The sequence below is a fragment of the Staurois parvus genome, unplaced genomic scaffold (genome assembly GCF_062004578.1).
Source record: "Staurois parvus isolate SC_StPar_1 unplaced genomic scaffold, SC_StPar_1.0 ptg000300l, whole genome shotgun sequence".
Lineage (NCBI taxonomy): Eukaryota > Metazoa > Chordata > Amphibia > Anura > Ranidae > Staurois > Staurois parvus.
The window spans coordinates 331,415-351,511 of NW_028318096.1; the positions used below are offsets into that span (position 1 = coordinate 331,415).

At 40.0% G+C, this 20,097-nt stretch overlaps 1 protein-coding gene across 1 annotated transcript in view; it reads right to left on the minus strand.

The window, feature by feature from the left end:
* LRRC52 (leucine rich repeat containing 52) overlaps window positions 1-16,050 on the minus strand; it is a 158,176-nt gene extending 142,126 nt beyond the window's left edge. Inside the window, 2 exon segments of the mRNA XM_089683069.1 lie at window positions 15,341-15,514; window positions 15,517-16,050. Of these exon segments, the coding sequence (XP_089539195.1) occupies window positions 15,341-15,514; window positions 15,517-16,018 (676 nt within the window). The 5' untranslated portion in view covers window positions 16,019-16,050.
* Between the last annotated feature and the right edge of the window lie 4,047 nt (window positions 16,051-20,097).

Consider the following 20,097-nt stretch of genomic DNA (forward strand, 5'->3'; position numbering starts at 1 on the left):
GTCTTTGAAGAGTATCTCAAAGCAAGAGATTCAAGAACAGATTTGTAGTTATTATTATTATTATTATACAGGATTTATATAGCGCCAACAGTTTGCGCAGCGCTTTACAATATAAAGGAGATAGTACAATTACAATACATTTCAGTACAGAAGGAATAGGAGGGCCGTGTTCGTGGAGCTTACAATCTAAAGGAAGGGGGAGGTGATACAAAAGGTGATAGCTGTGGGGGATGATCTGGCGGAGGTGATTCAAGTACAGTTCTTAGGTGGAGGTGGGGTAGGCTTCCCTGAAGAAGTGAGTTTTCAAAGATCGCCTAAAGGCAGACAGGGTGGGGCTGACCGGACATGCTGTGGTAGGGAGTTCCAGAGGATGGGAGACGCTCTGGAGAAGTCCTGAAGGCGAGCGTGGGAGGAGGTGATGAGGGAGCTAGAGAGGAGGATATAATGGGAGGAGCGGAGTGGGCGATTTGGGCGGTATCTGTGGATGAAGTTGGTGATGTAGCTAGGGGCAGTGTTGTGGATGGCTTTGTAAGCTGTGGTTAGTATTTTGAATTTTATACGTTGGGTTAGTGGAAGCCAGTGGAAGGATTGGCAGAGAGGGGCAGCTGTCGCTGATCGGTTGGTAACGTGTATGTGTCTAGCAGCAGCATTCATAATAGACTGAAGGGGGGATAGCCTGTGTAACGGTAGACCAGTGAGGAGGGAGTTGCAGTAATCGAGGCGGGATATAACCAAGGTATGGATAAGTTGTTTTGTGGTGTTATTGGTCAGGAAGGTGCAGATTTTGGAAATGTTCTGGAGTTTGAGGCGGCAGGATTTAACCAGTGAGTGGATGTGGGGCCCAAAGGAGAGGTCAGAGTCTAGCACCCTGGCATGAGGGGAAGGACCAATGGTTGTGCTGTTGATCTTAATGGTAAAGTCATGAGTGGGGGATCGGGTAGGAGGAAATATTACAAGCTCAGTTTTTGAAAGATTGCGTTTAAGGTAGTGATGTGACATCCATGCTGATATGTCGCTTAGTAGATTTGTGATACGTGAGGAGATTGAGGGGGTGAGCTGGGGAGTGGAGAGATAGATCTGGGTGTCATCAGCATAGAGGTGGTATTGGAAGCCATGGGAGGTTATCAGTTGGCCCACGGAGGAGGTATAGAGAGAGCAAAGGAGGGGCCCAAGGACAGAACCTTGGGGTACCCCAACAGAAAGAGGAAGCGGAGCAGAGGAGGAGGAGGAGTTGTATGTGACACTGAAAGTGTGCTGAGAAAGGTAAAAGGAGAACCAGGAGAGAGCAGAGTCACGGTGGCCGATGGAGTGGAGTTTACTGAGGAGGAGCGGGTGGTCGACTGTGTCAAAGGCAGCGGAAAGGTCAAGGAGTATGAGTATGGAGTAATGGCTGTTGGTTTTAGCAGTTAGTAGGTCATTAGTGAGTTTTAGTAGGGCAGTTTCTGTGGAATGTTGTGGGCGGAAGCCAGACTGTCGGCTTGTAGTACTGTCCCAGGGAAAACTGGTTGGGTAGCAGCCCTCTCTCTTATAGGCCCCAGGGGTATAGAGGTACTCACATCGTGCTTGTGTCCTGTAGCTTTGGATAAACTGCTTTCAGGCTTTTCACTGGGCTAGTTTCTTTTCAGGCTAGCAGGCTTTTTTCCCTCAGTGGACTGTAGGGCAGTGGAGCTCCCTCTGTCAGCTTCTTTCTCCCATCCTTCCAGCCTCCAGCCTGGAGGCAGAACCCCCCCTTCTCCGGGATCCCCTCCCAGGCTACACAGCAGAACACCTCAGTACTCCATCTTCCATCAACTCCCTTGCTGGCCAGGCTCTCTCATATTTATAGACTGATTAGGCCACCTTGCCAGGCCTCCTGCCTGGGTATTGGCCAGATTACCATATATATGCAGATCATCACCTTCCGGCCTCCACCCACTAGCTTCTAGAAACTTCTCCAAGCTTCTAGAACCTGGGTGAGGTACCAGATGCCTTACCGATAGAGCCCCTCCAGCCTGACTTAAAGTAAACTCATTGACTCATAACCAGGCTTCCAACAAGCCTCTAACTGCACTACAAACTATGTACACCATAGGGCGCTAGATCAGCAAGGATTCAGATACACTATATTGCCAAAAGTATTGGGACACTCCTCCAAATCATTGGATTCAGGTTTTCCAATCACCTCCATGGCCACAGGTGTATAAAATCAAGCACCTAGGCATGCATACTGCTTCTACAAACATTTGTGAAAGAATGGGTCACTCTCAGGAGCTCAGTGGATTCAAGCATGGTACTGTGATCGGTTGCCACCTGTGCAATAAGTCTGTCTGTGAATTTTCCTTGCTACTAAATATTCCATGGTCAACTGTTAGTGGTATTATAACAAAGTTGAAACAACTGGGAATAAAAGCAACTTAGCCACGAAGTGGAAGGCCATGTAAAATGACAGCGGGGTCAGCGCATGCTGAAGAGCACAGTGCGCAGAAGCCGCCAACTGTCTGCAGAGTCAATAGTTAAGAGCCTCCAAACTTCGTGTGGCCTTCAGATTAGCACAACAACAGTGCATAGAAAGCTTCATGGAATGGGTTTCCATGGCCAAGCAGCTGCATCCAAGCCTTACATCACCAAGTCAATGCAAAGCGTCAAATGCAGTGGCGCAAGGCATGCCTCCACTGGACTCTAGAGCAGTGGAGATGTGTTCTCTGGAGTGATGAATCATGCTTCTCTGTCTGGCAATCCAATGGATGTGTCTAGGTTTGAAGGTTGCCAGGAGAATGGCACTTGCCTGACTGCATTGTCCCAAGTGTAAAGTTTTGTGGAGGGGGGATTATGGTGTGGGGTTGTTTTTCATGGGTTGGGCTTGGCCCCTTAGTTCCAGTGAAGGGCTCTCAAGGCATCAGCATTTCATGCTCCCAACTTTGTGGGAACAGTTTGGGGATGGCCCCTTCCTGTTCCAACATGACTGCGCACCAGAGCACAAAGCAAGATCCAAATGAGTGAGTTTGGGGTGGGGGAACTTGACTGTCCTGCAGAGAATTCTGACCTAAACATCTTTGGGATGAATTAGAGTGGAGACTGGGAGCCAGGCCTTCTTGTCCGACATCAGTGTTTGACCTCACAAATGCGCTTCTGGAACAATGGTCAAACATTCTCATAGACACACTCCTAACGTTGTGGACAGCCTTCCCAGAAGAGTTGAAGATGTTACAGATGCAAAGCGAGGGCCAACTAAAGTTAATGTGCATATAAAGGCAGGTGTCCCAATACCTTTGGCAATATAGTGTAATTCAGTCAAGCATCTCATGTTAGTATATTCACATGTGAATTCTTTAGTGTGCTATGAGCCAGATATTGAAGGATTTAATACAGATTGCTATGTTCTCAGTCAACATATACTTGGCTCAGGCAGATAACTGTGTTTAAGAGTGTAAATATAGTTCACATTTAGAAATCTACTTATTCCTGATTACCACTGTTCACTGGGTGGTGCAAAACCACCTATATTCCACCATGGGTGTATGGATCAATTACCAAAAAGGTAGGTTAGTTCACTCATGTGTGTCACACATGTACACACACATACAAACTAGATTGTAAACCAGATCTTCTCCATAGGAAGATATAAGAAAGTTCAAGATCTAGGAATATAGGGGTTGAGAAATAAGAGAAGCCTACTCAAGCAACAAGGATGCTGTCTATCTCCATCTGTGAGTGCATCCTCATATACCCATCACAGATGCTGCTTTCCTCATTGCTGACCATGGAACTAAGGAAGACTGACTATTGTAAAATCTGTTGGGCTCATTTTGGAATGCTATTTGCACATTGGTTTGGTGCACTGTTTCTCTTATCACCACTGCTTAAGAGTCTGGGTCAGTGAAGAAGATCTGTCTCTCTGCGATTTTGTACCTGTCATTTTTTTTTAGCCCATTACACCATTGTACAAATTACCTGAACCTGACGGAATGATGAATATTGGAATGTGATCCATTTTTTCTCCTTCTAAGTTTGTTACAGTATTGTGCTCTTTGATATAATTTAGTTGTATTTATCTTGGATTGCAGATTCTAGTTGTTGGCATAAAAGAGGGGGTTACCTGCTCTCTTTTCACAATGGACACATGTACAAAAATGACCTTCCTTCTTTTTAACTATTCAAATCCAAGTACCAAAATTTACTAGAACTAAGAACTGAACTGAGAAAATGTTTTTTAACATTTTCTATTCACTATAAATTTTTAGACTAATGCATTGAATTGCTCCACACTCCCTCTGCAAACCAGCAGCATATCATCTATAACTTAGCATTAAGCATGCGTCCAGTACATGTGAGATGTAAAACCCATATTTCCTCCCACTAGCCAAGGTCCAGGAAGGCATATACCCTGCCAGTTCTATGGCCACACCTTCTTTTGTTGGTAACACTTACCATCAAACTAAAAGCAATTGTGCCTTAAGATCAATTCAAGGAGGCCAATCACATACCAATTATGTTCATAAGACTGAAAAATATCTCTTCAGAACTCAAGAACAGCTTCCAAAACCACGGGGACAGAGATAGATGAACCTTCAAAATCCAAGCTAGCTAGTAGCCAATCTTCTTCTAAAGCCATGCCCTATATTTTTTTGGAGGGCTGGTTTAAAATCCTAAACAAATGAAGCCATGTATATAGATTGTAATCATTTAGCAATACATTTCCTTACTTATTCCATAGGACAATTTATGCTTGACACATTAGGGAGATCTGGTGGAGACATTGTTGTGTAATTACAGGAGTATATAAAAAGTGAGAATATTGTTTTTACCCACTTCTAAATATCTGTATTCATTTTCATGAAGGATATTCTCAATATATCCCCATTCTAATTTCACAATAAGTGATTATACCATTTCTGGAAATGCAGTATTAATATACAGTAGTTATACAGTGCCAACAGTTTGTGCAATGCTTTTCAATATAAAGTAATAGAAGAGGGTTAAGAGGGCCCTGCTCATAAGAGCTTACAATCTAATAGGGTGGGGCAAGTGGTACAAAATGTGATAACTGTGGGGGATGAGCTGATGGAAGTAGTAAAAGTTCAGTTAGTTGGAGGTGGCATAGGCTTCCATGAAGAGGTAATTTTTCAGGGATTGCCTAAAGGCAGCCAGAGTAGAAGCTAGCCAGACAAATTAAATCAGAGAGTTCCAGAGGATGGGAGAGGCTCTGGAGAAGTCCTAGAGACAAGCATGGGAGGAGGAGACAAGGAAGCTTGAGGTCTTGAGAGAAGTGGACAGGATGGTTTGGGTGATATTTTGAGACAAGATTGACGATGCAGCTTGGGGAAAAGTTGTGAATGACTTTGTATGTTGTTGTTAGTATATTGAGTTTAATTCGCTGGGCATTCGGAAGCCTGTGGAGGGATTGGCAGAGAGGGGTGGCAGACACTGAGCAGCTAGTAAGTTAAATAAGTCTGGCAGCAGCATTCATGATAGACTGAAGAGGGAATAGCCTAGCCTCTGAGAAGGGAATTGCAATAGTCAAGGCAAGAGATAACAAGAGGGTGAATGAGTAGCTTGGTAGATTCATTAATTAAAAAGGGGCGAAATTTAGAGAAGCTATGGAGGTGAAATCTACAAGCTTTTGGATTTGGGGTTGGAAGAAGTTTAAAATTGTACCTAGTACCCTGGCATGAAGGGAGGGACTGATAATTGCATTACTGATCTTGATGGAAAAGTCATGCCGGAGGACATGAACGGGATGAGGGGCAATATTATCAGCTTGGTTTTAGAGAGATTTAGTTTAAGTCTCCATTATTTTGGAGCCGTTCATAAAATATTTAGCTTGTCTCATAAACTCAGACACATACTGCTTCTTGGTCTGAAGGACTAAATTTTCCCCTTTATTGCTGGGTTTAACTAATTTTCCCAGCCACTGTTTTAATTCAGCAATCACTTTTCTCTCCTCTTTGGATCGATTATTGCCAACATTCGATGACCAGTTTATGTGCCCAAGATAATTACAAACCAAGCCTAAGGTAAAATTAAGGCGATGATCACTAGACAGAAGAGGCATTGTTTTAGATTTAGGTTTTAATCACGTAAGTCTTGGTCTATTTGTTGTTACTAATTCCCTGATTTGCTCATTTTGTTTAAATAATTGATTTAAGTTGGTCTCATCAATGTTTGGGTAATTTTCCTTCATCTCACCAGACATTCCCCCCATCCAATTGATCTCCCTTTCCATAGGGAGTACCTGTATACACTGTGCTATGGAATAAATTCTGTGAATCACTGTGGGCTCCATTCCCAAATTGGTATCTACTACATTAAAAAATATGGCAAAATACTTCTTAGCATTTTTCAGCATTTCTTTGGCCATTTACAAAAAACACTTCTAAAATACCACATGCAGTATTTTCCTGAAATATGCAGTATTTACCTAATGAAACCATGCAGTATTTTAGTTCATGCGATATCTAGTGGGATGGATACAGTGAAGAAGGAATAGAACCCCTGTCAGTTTTTATTGCTAATAAAGAGGTAAAATGGTTTCAACTGCAGAAATATGCCAACTAAGTCAGTGCGGTGCAGCATATGTAGTAATACATACAAAAGTGACTGGAATACCAATCAAAGGGATATATATATATATATATATATATATATGGCAGCACAGTGGCTAAATGGTTAGCACTTCCGCATTACTAGGGTCGCTGGTTCAAATCCCAACCACAGCATCACCTGCCTGGAGTTTGCATGTTCTCCCTGTGCCTGCGTGGGTTTCCTCCGGGTACTCCTGTTTCCTCCCACACTCCAAAGACATGCTGGTAGGTTAATTGGTTCCTGTCTAAATTGTCCCTAGTATGTGTATGTATGAATGTGAGTTAGGGACCTTAGATTTTACACGCCTTGAGGGTTAGGGACTGATGTGAATGCACAATATATGAGAAAAGCACTGCGTAAATTGACAGCGCTATAAAAGTACCTGAAATAAATAAATACATATATATATATATATATATATATATATTTATTTATACACACACAGTATCTCACAGAAGTGATATTTTGTAAATATTTTATTATATCTTTTCATGTGACAACACTGAAGAAATGACACTTTGCTACAATGTAAAGTAGTGAGTGTACAGCTTGTATAACAGTGTAAATTTGCTGTCCCCTCAAAATAACTCAACACACAGCCATCAATGTCTAAACTGCTGGCAACAAAAGTGAGTACACCCCTAAATGAAAATGTCCAAATTGGGCCCAATTAGCCATTTTCCCTCCTCGGTGTCATGTGACTTGTTAGTGTTACAAGGTCTCAGCTGTGAATGGGGAGCAGGTGTGTTAAATTTGGTGTTATCGCTCTCACTCTCTCATACTGGTCACTGGATGTTCAACATGGCACCTCAACTCTCTGAGGATCTGAAAAAAAAGAATTGTTGCTCTACATAAAGATGGCCTAGGCTATAGGAAGATTGGCAAGACCCTGAAACTGAGCTGCAGCACGGTGGCCAAGACCATACAGCAGTTTAACAGGACAGGTTCCACTCATTTTACAAAAATGTGAGGGGTGTACTCACTTATGTGAGATAATATATATATATATATATATATATATATATATATTCTTCTTCTGCAACTTTGTCTTTTTTGTTGGTGGTTATTTAAGAAGGATATTTGCAGTATATATGTGTGTTATTTGTTATAGTATTTGCATTCAATATTTTACATTTATAAAGATATTTTGTATTTACTTAGAGTATAACTAAAGGAAACACTTTTTTTCAGTTTTGAATAGGACAGAGAGGTTTTAGAACACCTATTAGGTTTTTATTGCTGTCTGTGCCCCATTTGGGAGATTCACTTCTCTATTTGTCCTGTATATCATTATCATTGAAAGTGATATTAAAAGAAAATCCCAAACTTTGGGTTGTCCCCAGAAAAGTAATAGAGGGGAACTCTTCCAGTTGGGATACTAGTTCTGGCGACCTGGGGGACTCCAAAGGATTACCTTCATTTGCAGGGATTTCCTCTCACTTCTTGTTTTGGCAATGGGACAGGACATGAAAATACATTTCCCCAATAAGACACAGATGGCAAAAAAATATACAAAAAAAACATACAGGGGTTATAACCCTCCCTTACTCTATCCAAAATAAAAAAAAAAAGTTTTGCCCTATAGTTCTACTTATGCGCAAATAGACTGCATTTTGGAAGTTGCTCCAGCGCTTAGTAAATGAGGTAAAGCTTCACTTTACAAAGAATGCCTAATCTTTTATTATTTTTTGAGACAGAGTTTTTTGTTGGTATTTAATTACCACTGGGTTTTTTATGCTATATAAACATAATTAATAAACACTCTTTTCTTTGTGTTATAAAATTTTGCAAATAAATAATCTTTCTTCATTAACAATAGCCCAAAATAGTGTGTATTATTTAGTCTTTGTGAAAGTTATAGAGTCTACAGTACAAACTATAATGCATATATTTGAAAATTAATCAGTCCTTATGTAATGACTGCCTATCTTATTTCTTGGAACCCGAAAATGTCAGGACAGTACAAATACCTCCCCCCCAATGACCTCTTTTTGGAAAGTAGACAGTCCAAAGTATTTAGTAAAAAACATTGTGAGTTTGACACAATTCTTTGGAAAATGAAGGCATCAAATAAAATTAGTTTTTTTCACTATTACATTTTTGGAGGTCCTAGAGCATCAGGACAGTGGAAACACCTACAAAATGACCCATTTTGGAAAGCAAACACTCTAAGGTATTTCTAAAGACATAATGGGTTTTTTTTTACTAAAACTGGAAAGTGCAAACTCTGGTATAACTCTGCATAGAAACCAATCAGTTTCCAGGTTTTATTGCCAAAGCTTAACTGAACAAGCTGGAGTTATTAGCTGACTAGCTAACATGCACAACTGCCTCAGATTCCGAGTGCTCCAGTTTTAGTAAATCTCCCCCATTGAATCTTTTGAAAATATAATTTTTTGCCACAAGTTTTTGGAAAATGTAGGAAAGAGAATGATACTCTATTTTTGACATAACTGTCAATAATAATAAATTTTTCAATTTATAAAATATCTCTAACAAACAGAATGGACATACTTGGAAATATACCCCAAAACACATTCTGCTACTTCTCCCGAGTGGGGCAATATGTGTGAGACTTTTTCATAGCCTACACACACAGTGGGGCCCAATATCCAAGGAGCACTTTCAAGCTTTCCTGGGGCATAAATTATGCATCTAATTTCCTGACTACCAATCGCATTTTTGGAGGCCCTAGAGCACCAGAACAGGAAAAACACCCTCAAAATTACCCCAATTTTGTTTTTATCATCTTTATTGCTATCACAAGGGATGAACAACATTCCTAGTGACAACATGGGCCATGACAGGTCCTCTTTAGGAGAGATCTGGGGTCTATTAGACCTCAGACCTCTCCTCTAGCCTCCAATGCAGCTGATCAGACACAGATCGGTCTGATGGGCTGCTTCTCTGGCTGGTAAAGACCAGGTAAACAAAGAACTAGAACCAGAAGTGATTAAATGCTTGTCGCGTCCAATTTCTGACATCACACAGTGGGAGGAACTACACCAGTTCCTCTCACTGTGTGCCTTGAACCAGATGCTGCCAGTTGTTTTCTTAGCGGGCTCCCAAATCACTCAGGAGAGCCCAGTAAAGGTGACAGTGGAAGGAAGGGCCCTTCCGGCCTGTAAAAGTAATCCAAGCAGCTCTTTAGCCGCTCAGATTACGTTTGCTTTGGAATTGCCTGAAACTCCTGTCAATCAATAATGATAACCTGACAGATACTAACCACATTACCACTCTTTCAAAAAAAAAAAAATTACTTCAGATTTAACTGCATGATGTAATTCAAAAAGGTACACCTTTCAACATGCTATTACTGTGTGTCCCAAGGTCCTATTGCATGTTCTTTTGTTGAATTACACTTCAATGGATAGGATCATCAGACAAAAATTGTATTTTATACACACTGTCACAAATGTTTTCCTGGACATTTTGCCAATGACCTGTTCTAAATTAGTGTCTGTAATTCCATATATATACTAATGGGTGTTTAGACATTCATTTGGTATAATTCCATTACTCCATCCATCCAAAATACAAAGTTGGGACAGAAGCTATAGTTATGGGCAAGCAAATCAGAGGCAGCAACACACAGGTACTGTCCCCTCTAGTTTTAAAAGTAAGTGAGCCCTTTTCCCCACACATATCATCTCAGATTGTCAACTGCACCACTTTTACATCCTCTTCATATGTCGTCCAAACTAGTAGCAGGCTTATTAGCCATGTGCAGCCATCTGGCTTTGTGGGCTGGTTGGCTCCCTTGATGTTGAAGTACCAGGGGAGGCAAATACTATTTGATTATCTTCTACATTTAGGCAAGTCAGTGCTGGAAAAGGAACAAAAGAATACACAGCTCTTCTTAATGAAGCATCTTACTCAGTACCTGGTGGTGGTGACAAATCTAATGATGGAATGGTGGACAGGATGAGGGGTCCACATCAAGAATATAAGGAGAATATTAGTAAAAAGGGCAGAATAGTCCATTATAGGCTACCACAGACACCAGGCCACTGACACTATCAGTGGCTTCTACTATATCACAACACACAGTGAAGGATATAAGTATTTGATACCCTGCTGATTTTGAATGTTTGCCCACTCACAAAGAAATGATCAGTCTAAAAATTGAATGGTAGGTGTATTGTAACACTGAGAGACAGAATAGCAACAAAACATTCAAAAGAAATGCATGTCTAACAAATTATGCACTGATTTGCATGTTCATCAGGGAAATAAGTATTTGATACCCAATCATTCAGCAAGATTTCTGGCTACCAGGTGTCTTTCATACAGGTAACAAGCTGAGATTAGAATCAGTCTCTTAAAGGGAGTGCTGCTAATTTCATTTTGTTACCTGTATAAAAGACACCTATCCACAGGAACAATCAAACAATCAGATTCCAAACTCTCCACCATGGCAAAGACCAAAGAGCTGTCTAAGGATGTCAGGGACAAGATTGTAGACCTACTCAAGGCTGGACTGGGATAGCAAACTATCGCCAAGCAACTTGGTGAGAAGGTGACAACAGTTGGTGCAAATGGAATTCGCAAATGGAAGAAACACAAAACAACTGTCAGTCTCCCTAGGTCTGGTGCACCATGCAAGATCTCACCTGATGAAGTGTCAATGATCATGAGAACAGTGAGGAATCATCCCAGAACTACACGTGAGGATTTTTTCAATGATCTCCAGGCAGCTGGGACCACAGTCACCAAGGAAACGATTGGTAACACACTACGCTGACAAGGATTGAAATCCTGCAGTGCTTGCAAGGTCCCTCTACTCAAGAAAGCTCATGTCCAGGCCCGTCTGAAGTTTGCCACTGAACATCTGAATGATGCAGAGGAGGACTGGTTGAAAGTGTTGTGGTCAGATGAGACCGAAATCTAGCTCTTTGTCATCAACTCAACTCGCCGTGTTTGGAGGAGGAGGAATGCTGCCTGTGACCCCAAGAACACCATCCCAACTGTCAAACATGGTGGTGGAAACATTCTGCTTTGGGGGTGTTTTTCTGCTAAGGGCACAGGACAACTACACTGCATCAAAAGGACGATGGATGGGGCAATGTACCATCAAATCTTGGGTGAGAACCTTCTTCCTTCAGCCAGGGTATTGAAAATGGGTCATGGAAGGGTGTTCCAGCATGACAATGACCCAAAACAAGGCAACAAAGGAGTAGCTCAAGGAGAAGCACATTAAGGTCCTGGAGTGGCCTAGCCAGTCTCCAGGCCTTAAACAGATTGAAAATCTGTGGTGGAAGCTGAAAGTTCAGTTTGCCAAACGTCAGCCATAAACCTTAATGACTTGGAGAGGATCTGCCAAGAGGAGTGGGCCAAAATCCCTCCTGAGATGTGTGAAAACCTGGTGGCCAACTACAGGAAACGTCTGACCTCTGTGATTGCCAACAAGGGATTTGCCACCAAGTACTAAGTCATGTTTTGTGAAGAGAATCAAATACTTATTTCCCTCATGAAAATGCAAATCAGTGCATAACTTGTTAGACATGCATTTGTTTTGAATTTGTTGTTGCTATTCTGTCTCTCAGTGTTACAATACACCTACCACTCAATTTGTAGACTGATCAAATACTTATTTCCTTCACTATATATATATATATATATATATATATATATATATATATATATATATATATATAATAAATGATTTGAAAAGTAAGATTGTAATCAATATATCAATGTACACACGCACAATTTCCAAAATTTTGACAAAAGTGAGTTTTAAATATCATTTGTTTATCTCATTACATGAAAGTAAGGCTAATAAGGTAACTTAGATTACACAAGCTTCAGTTTTACTCAAAATTAGTTGATGCAAAAATGAATACTCCCTGCAAAATAAACTACTACATCTAGTATTTTGTATGACCTCCATGGTTTGTAAGGACAACATCAAGTCTTTTAGGCATAGAATGAACAAGTTAGCAACATTTTTTCCATTCTTCAAGAACAATCTCTTTTAGAGCCTGGATGCTGGATGGAGAGTGATGCTCAACTTGTCTCTTCAGAATTCCCCATAGGTGTTCGATTGGATTTGGATCAGGAGACATTCTTGGCCACTGAATAATTTTCCCCCTATTCTTCAGAAATGCAACAGTGGCCTTAGATGTCTGTATTGGATCATTGTCATATTGGAAAAGTGCACGACGACCAAGGGCACGGAGTGATGTTAGCATTTTCTCTTTCAATACAGAGCAGTACATCTGTGAATTCATGATACCATCAATGAAATGCAGTTCCTTAACACCAGCAGCACTCATGCAGCCCCACAGAAGGACACTATCTTCACCATGTTTCACTGTAGGCACCATGCATTTTTCTTTGTACTTCTCACCTTTGCGACAACATAGTTTTGAAACCATCACTTTTCAAAAACATTTATCTTGGTCTCATCACTCCAGAGTACAGAGTCCCAGTAGTCTTCTTTTTCAGCATGGGCCCTGGCAAATAGCTTTTTTGTGCATGGGCGTTAGGAGAGGTTTCCTTCATAGATGACACCCTGCATGCCACTCCTTTGCAGTGTACACCGTATTGTGTCACGAGAAACAACCCCCTAGTTTGGTTTTCTACTTCTTTAGTTAACTGCAGTGAACTTGCATGGCGATTTTCTTCAACCCTTCTCATCAGAAGACACTCCTGCCAAGGTATTAACTTCCATGGATGGCCTCTGTGAGATCCATCTTTATTACATTTTTTATCACTTTTGCTACAGTATTCTGACTGACAAGTGAAGCTTTGCTAATCTTCTTGTAGCCTTCACCTTTCTTGTGTAAAGAAATTATTTTCTTTCTCAGGCCTTGTGACATTTCTCTTCCATGTGGTGCCATTGCTGACAGCATGAACTGGGAAGGAGTTTTCTTTGTTAAGTAATGCCCTTATATAATCAACTGTCTGCTGGACACCTGCTTATTGAATAATTAGACTCACCTGTAGTTACATTTTTGTTAATTAGGATTTAGTTTTTTTGTCTAAAATTTAGCTTTGCTCCTAAGGCTTTCATTAGGGTGTATTCATTTTTGCAACACGGTCTTCAATGATTTTTTGTGTGTGCAAATTAACAAATCTTGTTTGCAGTCAATGGCCCGCATTTGTGGTAGTATTTTGTAGTATCGTGTCCCATAGAAAATGTTGATTCGGAAAGGAAAGGTTTTCTGACAAATCTATTGGGGTATGCTCAGCTGAGCAAAGCTTGTAAGTCTTTAGTGAGGAATACTGGATCCAATTAGAAAACAGACTATTACAAAATGGCTGTTGAAGTCCATGATTGTGGACGTTTCTGCTTACTAGTTTTAGATAATAGTTTTCCTAAAAATGTCCAGAGGATTATTTTTTTAGATTCTGTGTCCCAATAGGACACAGCACTGTCACTGACACCTTGCAGCCACAAAGAGTGCAAGTGGCAGCTGGTAACACATAACCTGTTTTGCTATGAGACAGAGCAGTGAAAACGTGTAAACTTCTGAGAATATACAGGATAAACGAAAAGTACTTGTTGGTAGGAAATCAGATTGAAACCTGCCCTTAAAGTCCAATTCCGGGCATAGCCCCACTGCATGGGAAAACCTTTTTGTGCCCGGAGTTGAGCATTAAAGTATTACTAAACCCAAAAACTAAATTTTATTTATTGCAGAATACCAGTTCTTGGATGTGGTGGCTGCATCAGTTTCCTTTTATAGGCTAAGAATATTTTCAACAAGTACAAAGAAATACCCGTTGAACTTGACAAAAATGCAATGTCCTTGTCATTTAAGCTGAAAAGAAAGCACAAACATCCTTATCTTTCTGGTGTAAACTATTAGTCCTATCAATCCATCATGTAATGGAGATGAACAAAGGCAAATATGTTTGAAGTCCAGAATGTGTGACAACCATGACATATTCCATAGATAAAGTGGAGAGATGAGTGTAGCCACGAGGGACAGGAAGTGTGTTACTTATAGGATCACTAGGTGAAAATAAAGATACAAAAAAAAATATAAAAAAGAAAACTAATGCAGCACAACAGGTATTTACCAGTCATACATTCTTTAAATCAAATTAATTTAAAAGCATAAATATCTAACACATTGGGAGAGATTTACTAAAACTGGAGTATACAAAATCTGATGCAGCTCTGCATAGAAACCAATCAGCTTCCATATTTTATTGTCAGGGCTAAATTGAACAAGCTGAAGTTAAAAGCTGATTGGCTACCATGCACAGCTGTACCAGATTCTGATTTTTAGTAAATCTGTCTTGTTAAATACTGTTTCCCTATTCAGGCCCTTTATCAATATATCAACATTATTTTTAAGTGTGCAAGAACATCATAATTTGAGATTAAAAAAAACTGAAAATTGATGTCTATAAGCCACAAAACAAATCACGCACAAAAAGTCCCAAAACTCGTAAAAAAACACAGTTTTAACCAGTCAGAATTGAATCACTTCTTCAATCTTTCTCAATCCTTCTAACAGCACTCATTATAACAGCTGATTTACTATAGCTAATGATAGATAAGTAAAATACATTCAGATGGAACTACAAGTCCAATTACAAAACAGAAGCACACATATGCAATGAAATAAATAAATTGATTATGGGTTCAACAACCCTGTGTACTGCATTCCTTTCATATAACCACCCAACCTCAGACTCATATTTTGAAATGACAAACCTAATAGTTTTTGTGTTGTCAGGAGATGTGATTTTTTTAATTCTTGTGTTTTTTTTTTACCTCTTGGCTTACAATGTTACATATTTACCTTATTCAACTGCTCACCTGTAAAGTAAATATCACTCTCCATCACCCAGTTAAGGAAATCCTTCAAGGGGCAGTAACAGTCCCAGGGGTTTGAGCTAAGGCCTAGTGTTCGTAGACTAGGCAGTTCACTGACTGTAGTGACGTCCAAGTAAGTCAGTGCAGTCCGACTGAGATCCAACTGTCGAAGGCCGTATTGTTGGCAAATGCATCTTTCTCAATCTCCTCCAAGTTAGGATTGTCTGATAACTTTAAAACAACTAAATTTGTCAAAAGATAGAAAGTGGCAGATGTGATCTTGGTGATATTATTGTGGCTCAGGTCCAGATATACCAATGGCATAGCAATGAAAGTGGCTTCCAGGGAATTTCCCAGAATATTGTGGCTGCAGTCCAGGTACACTAGGTCAATCAGAAGATTGAGATCCACTGATGGCAAATAGGTTAGATTGTTGTGAGTTAGGATTAGCTGCCTGGTATCCATTGGGACTCCAGAGGGAAATACTTCAAGCTGTCTGTCTGTACAGTTCACTAAAAGGTGTTCACAAATGCACTCCTTTGGGCAGCATATGCCAAGCTCTATAAGACTAACAACTACACTAAAAAGTAAAATACTCTTTGCTTCCCAGAGAAAATAATGTCTTTGATTATCCATGAAACTGATGTGTCCTGTAGGTTTTCTGCAGAGAATCGTAACCATCTAAACAAGGGCAAAACCTATTTGTACAATGTCTTTTTACAGCAGATGATAACAAGGTAGCGGTCATGTCAAGCAACATGCACATTTTCCTTACCATGTATACTGATGTCTACTGTAACAATTCTCTGCTTATTCAGAGGCTCACGTTGCTCTCATTCTTCAAGTCTCATTGACAGTCTATTTTCACTGCCTGGCTGTGAAAGTGCTGCTGCTTACACGAAGCCACTTTGAACTTGAAAGTGAGGAGGACAGTTAAATAGCTGGCTCGGACATACAAGAGCACACATCTCCCTCTGTTATACCGGTTGCCAATCGACACCTTCATGACGTCAGCTGCTAATCAAAGGCAGCTCTGCTTTTGCTGGAGCAGAACAGTCGGGCATTGCTGAATACTTCGGAAAGCAACACACACACACAAACACTCTCTTCCCGCTTCTGCAAGGTCACAATGATTACTACTTAATAAGAACTGTAACGTAGAGCTGCCGGTCATAGCTGTTTCATTCTCTGTTTCTTTAAAATGTACAATAGGTTTCCTACGTGCATGTTTTTAAAATGATAGTTGCATTGTTGTTCTTTCTTTGTATTATGGTTTATTGATTTGCTTATTATACTCGTTTCTGTTTTTACAATTTTACAACACACACACACACACACACACACACACATATATTTGTAAAACAGAAAGAAATATAATAAGCAAATCAATAAACCATAATATATATACTACTATACAAGCCCAGACTCAGACAAAAAAAAATAGGCCCCTGAATTTTGGACTGAGCAGCTCCAAGCCCAGGGACCCTTTCCTCGGAGCCCTGAGTGACCTTTGCGACCCTGATAGTTCCACCACTAGGGTTAGTAGTGGTGAGGAGAGAAAGAGAGAGAGAGAGAGAAAGAAAGGAAGAAAAAGAAAGAAAGAAAGAAAGAAAGAAAGAGAAAGAAGGAAAGAAAGACACTGGCGGGGAGTGTGGGCAGGGCATACACAGGAGGAGGGGGCGGGAGGAGTAGGGGCAGAACCAGCTTTCTCTCTCCTCTCTCGTCTGTGGTAGGCGGGGAACTGTCAGCACTGGGGACAGAATATGCTGACAGATGCTCCGCAGCTCTGCAGGGAGGGGGGGGAGCATACAGGAGCCCACGACATGCAGGAGATGGATAGGAGGGGTGGCACATAGAGGAACTGAGAAATGCACAGTCTGGCTCTTTTATGTGCCACCCGGCTGCCCCTCCTATCCAGGGGGTCCCAGCCCACCGGGCAAATGCGTTATAGAATGAAAATGCATCTTTGATATATCCAGTCCGGGCCTGCTACTATACTGTATATATCAAAGATGCACTTGCATTCTATAACACATTTGATATTTTTTTAAGAAAAACTTACATTACATTTTGTATTCATACATTTGCATGAATTAGCCGTGGTTCAGGACTGAAAAAAATACTGTATATGATAGATAGATAGATAGATAGATAGATAGATAGATAGATAGATCACAAAAGCTTGGCTCTTCCAGTTTACCTGCCTTCATAATAAGAAGATAATTGTGGCTAAGACTAGCAAATATGACAAGCACTGTTTAGGGTTCACTCACATGGGTGATTACCACACCTGGCAAATTCCAGCAGCAAGAACTTGCAAATTCTTGCATCTAGAAGGGGAGGTGTGGGAATATGGAGCTGCGACAGCACAGTTCCATGCACACTGACAACACAGGCTCAGTCTAGGGTATATCTTTTAGAATTTATTGCTAAATAACTTGAAACAGGAGAGGGGTTCAGGGGTTCCAGGGTACTCCAAAATGATCAATAGTAGGACAAACTTCTAGCACAACTCCTTGTAGTAGTAGGAACACATTAAAGTCCCAACCAGGTCTTACAATGACCTAAGAGCTATCTGCCATCCACAGGTAGATCCTCAATGAGGGACATAAAATATTCTTCTCCAGGCTAGAACTTCAAAACAGTGCCCTCCAGGGTTGTCAACCTCACGCATCTTTTTTTACTCACAGAAAAATTTACTAAAAGAGCAAATTTTTTTACTGACAACCTGAAAAAATTATAGAACTCCTATTAGAAAATAAATCAATCGATATTTAAACAGTATAAACACAATCTGTAAATACTGACAATACCCATAAAAAAGTCAACACAGTATGGCAGATTATCAGCCACCCTGCTGGGATACCATTTAAAAACAAGTTCTGTTATGCATGCCAAAGAGAGCAATGGGCATGACCAGATTGCGTCTGATGATGAAAGTGGACTAAAAGAAGTTGATTGAATAGAAAAGCTCCCTGACCACCTACCACTAAATGAACATAGCAGCTGTTTGGGTACACATTGCCACAGCCTTGATGCTTAATTTTATAGTGCAGTTTCATAGGCAGCATCGTCTGTCAAACTTGCAGGTTGAGCTGAACGAGGCTTGTGGTTGTGAAGAAGACTGGCATTATAATACCGTCTATAACTTTAATTCTTGAACATTGTCTTTTCAGTGCAGAATACAGTACCTCCATTACACAACCTACAGAATAGCAGTCTCTTCAGTGTGAAGCATTATATAGCACATGGCTTAAAATTTCGAGTCTAGACCTACTAGCCATGCACAAACCTTACTCTCCACCAGTTGCCCCACCCAACCTTGCCCAGGTCCACCTCCAACCCCACCCCCGTCCCATCCCACGCTCCCTTAAATCTTATGAAATTATATTTTTCTTTAGAATAAAGAGTCCAAAATATAAAAAACTTCAATTATAACATAGCTTTATTATGTCAATTTAAACATAATTTAAACATAACAGCAATAGCTTAATAGCAATAGGGTGCAATCAAAATATCAAGTTTTACAGCTTTAAACCTGTAGTGAACATTTTGTATTTTTTTGTTTATCTCCTGCATCTTTAAAAAGAGACTTTAGTAACTAAAGTCTCTTTTAAAAGATGTAAGTTTAGTTTACAGAAGTATAGCATAAGAAAAAGTGCTTATTTTGATGCAAAAAAACATGGAATAATAGTTATTGTAAACTTGTTGTATTTTTTATCTCCAGCAGAGACCTTAGAGAAGTGTGGCATTAAGAAAAATAAAGTGCCTCTTTTGATGGCCAAAAAACATTGCATAAAATAAATAACAATAGTAAACATTTTGCATTTTTTATCTCCAGCATCTTATTAAAAGAGAGCTTAGAGAAGTAGTACATTAAGAAAAATCAAAAAAATGCTTATTTAGATGCCAAAAAACATGGCATAACAATAGCAAACATTTTACCAAAGATGTGCTAATAGAACAGCCATGGTTTGTGTTGTACAGCAGGACCAAGACTTGTGTAATACCCTTTTTCTTCAATGGCTGTGTGTGGATTGCATTCTGTTCAATTAAGGAAAAAAATTATTTTTTGGATGACAAAAAGCAGTAGGAAGCCAGTTTCACATCAAGATTTGCAATGGTTTTCATTGTACAGCAGGACCAAAACTTGTTTTTTTTTTTTTTTTTTTTTAATTTAAATATTTATTTATTTTCAGAATAATATACACATTTCTTCATCAGTTTCATATACAAAAAGATCATTTTCCAAAACTCTATAATTACTTTACAACCCCTAGTTTCTTCCCTCTACCACCCCCCGAACCCCCACCCAAAACCCCCCCCCCCCCCCTACAATGCCTCCATTTTCCCAATTAATAAACCCTCCCACTCTGCATACTTCTAATGACTTTTCCCTTAATAAATATACAAGAACTTCCTCCTAAGATATTACTTCGTAGATCTTGCTACAAAATCTTCCCATTTTCTCCACTTCTTAAAAAATAACCCCATCTTGTCTACTTGCATGTAGTATAATTTCTCCATCTTACATATCTGATTTGTTCTTTCTACCCAGTCCTCCTCTCTCGGTATCTCTGGTCTATGCCAAAACCTAGGAATCAGACCTTTAGCCGCATTCAAGTAATGCCATACACCGGAGTCTTTATATCTATTTACTGGTAGATCTGTACTATGTAATAGACACACCTCAGGGTTCAATCCTATTTTTATCCCAGTGATTATCGAAATAAATTGGACTATTTTCTCCCAGAAGGTTT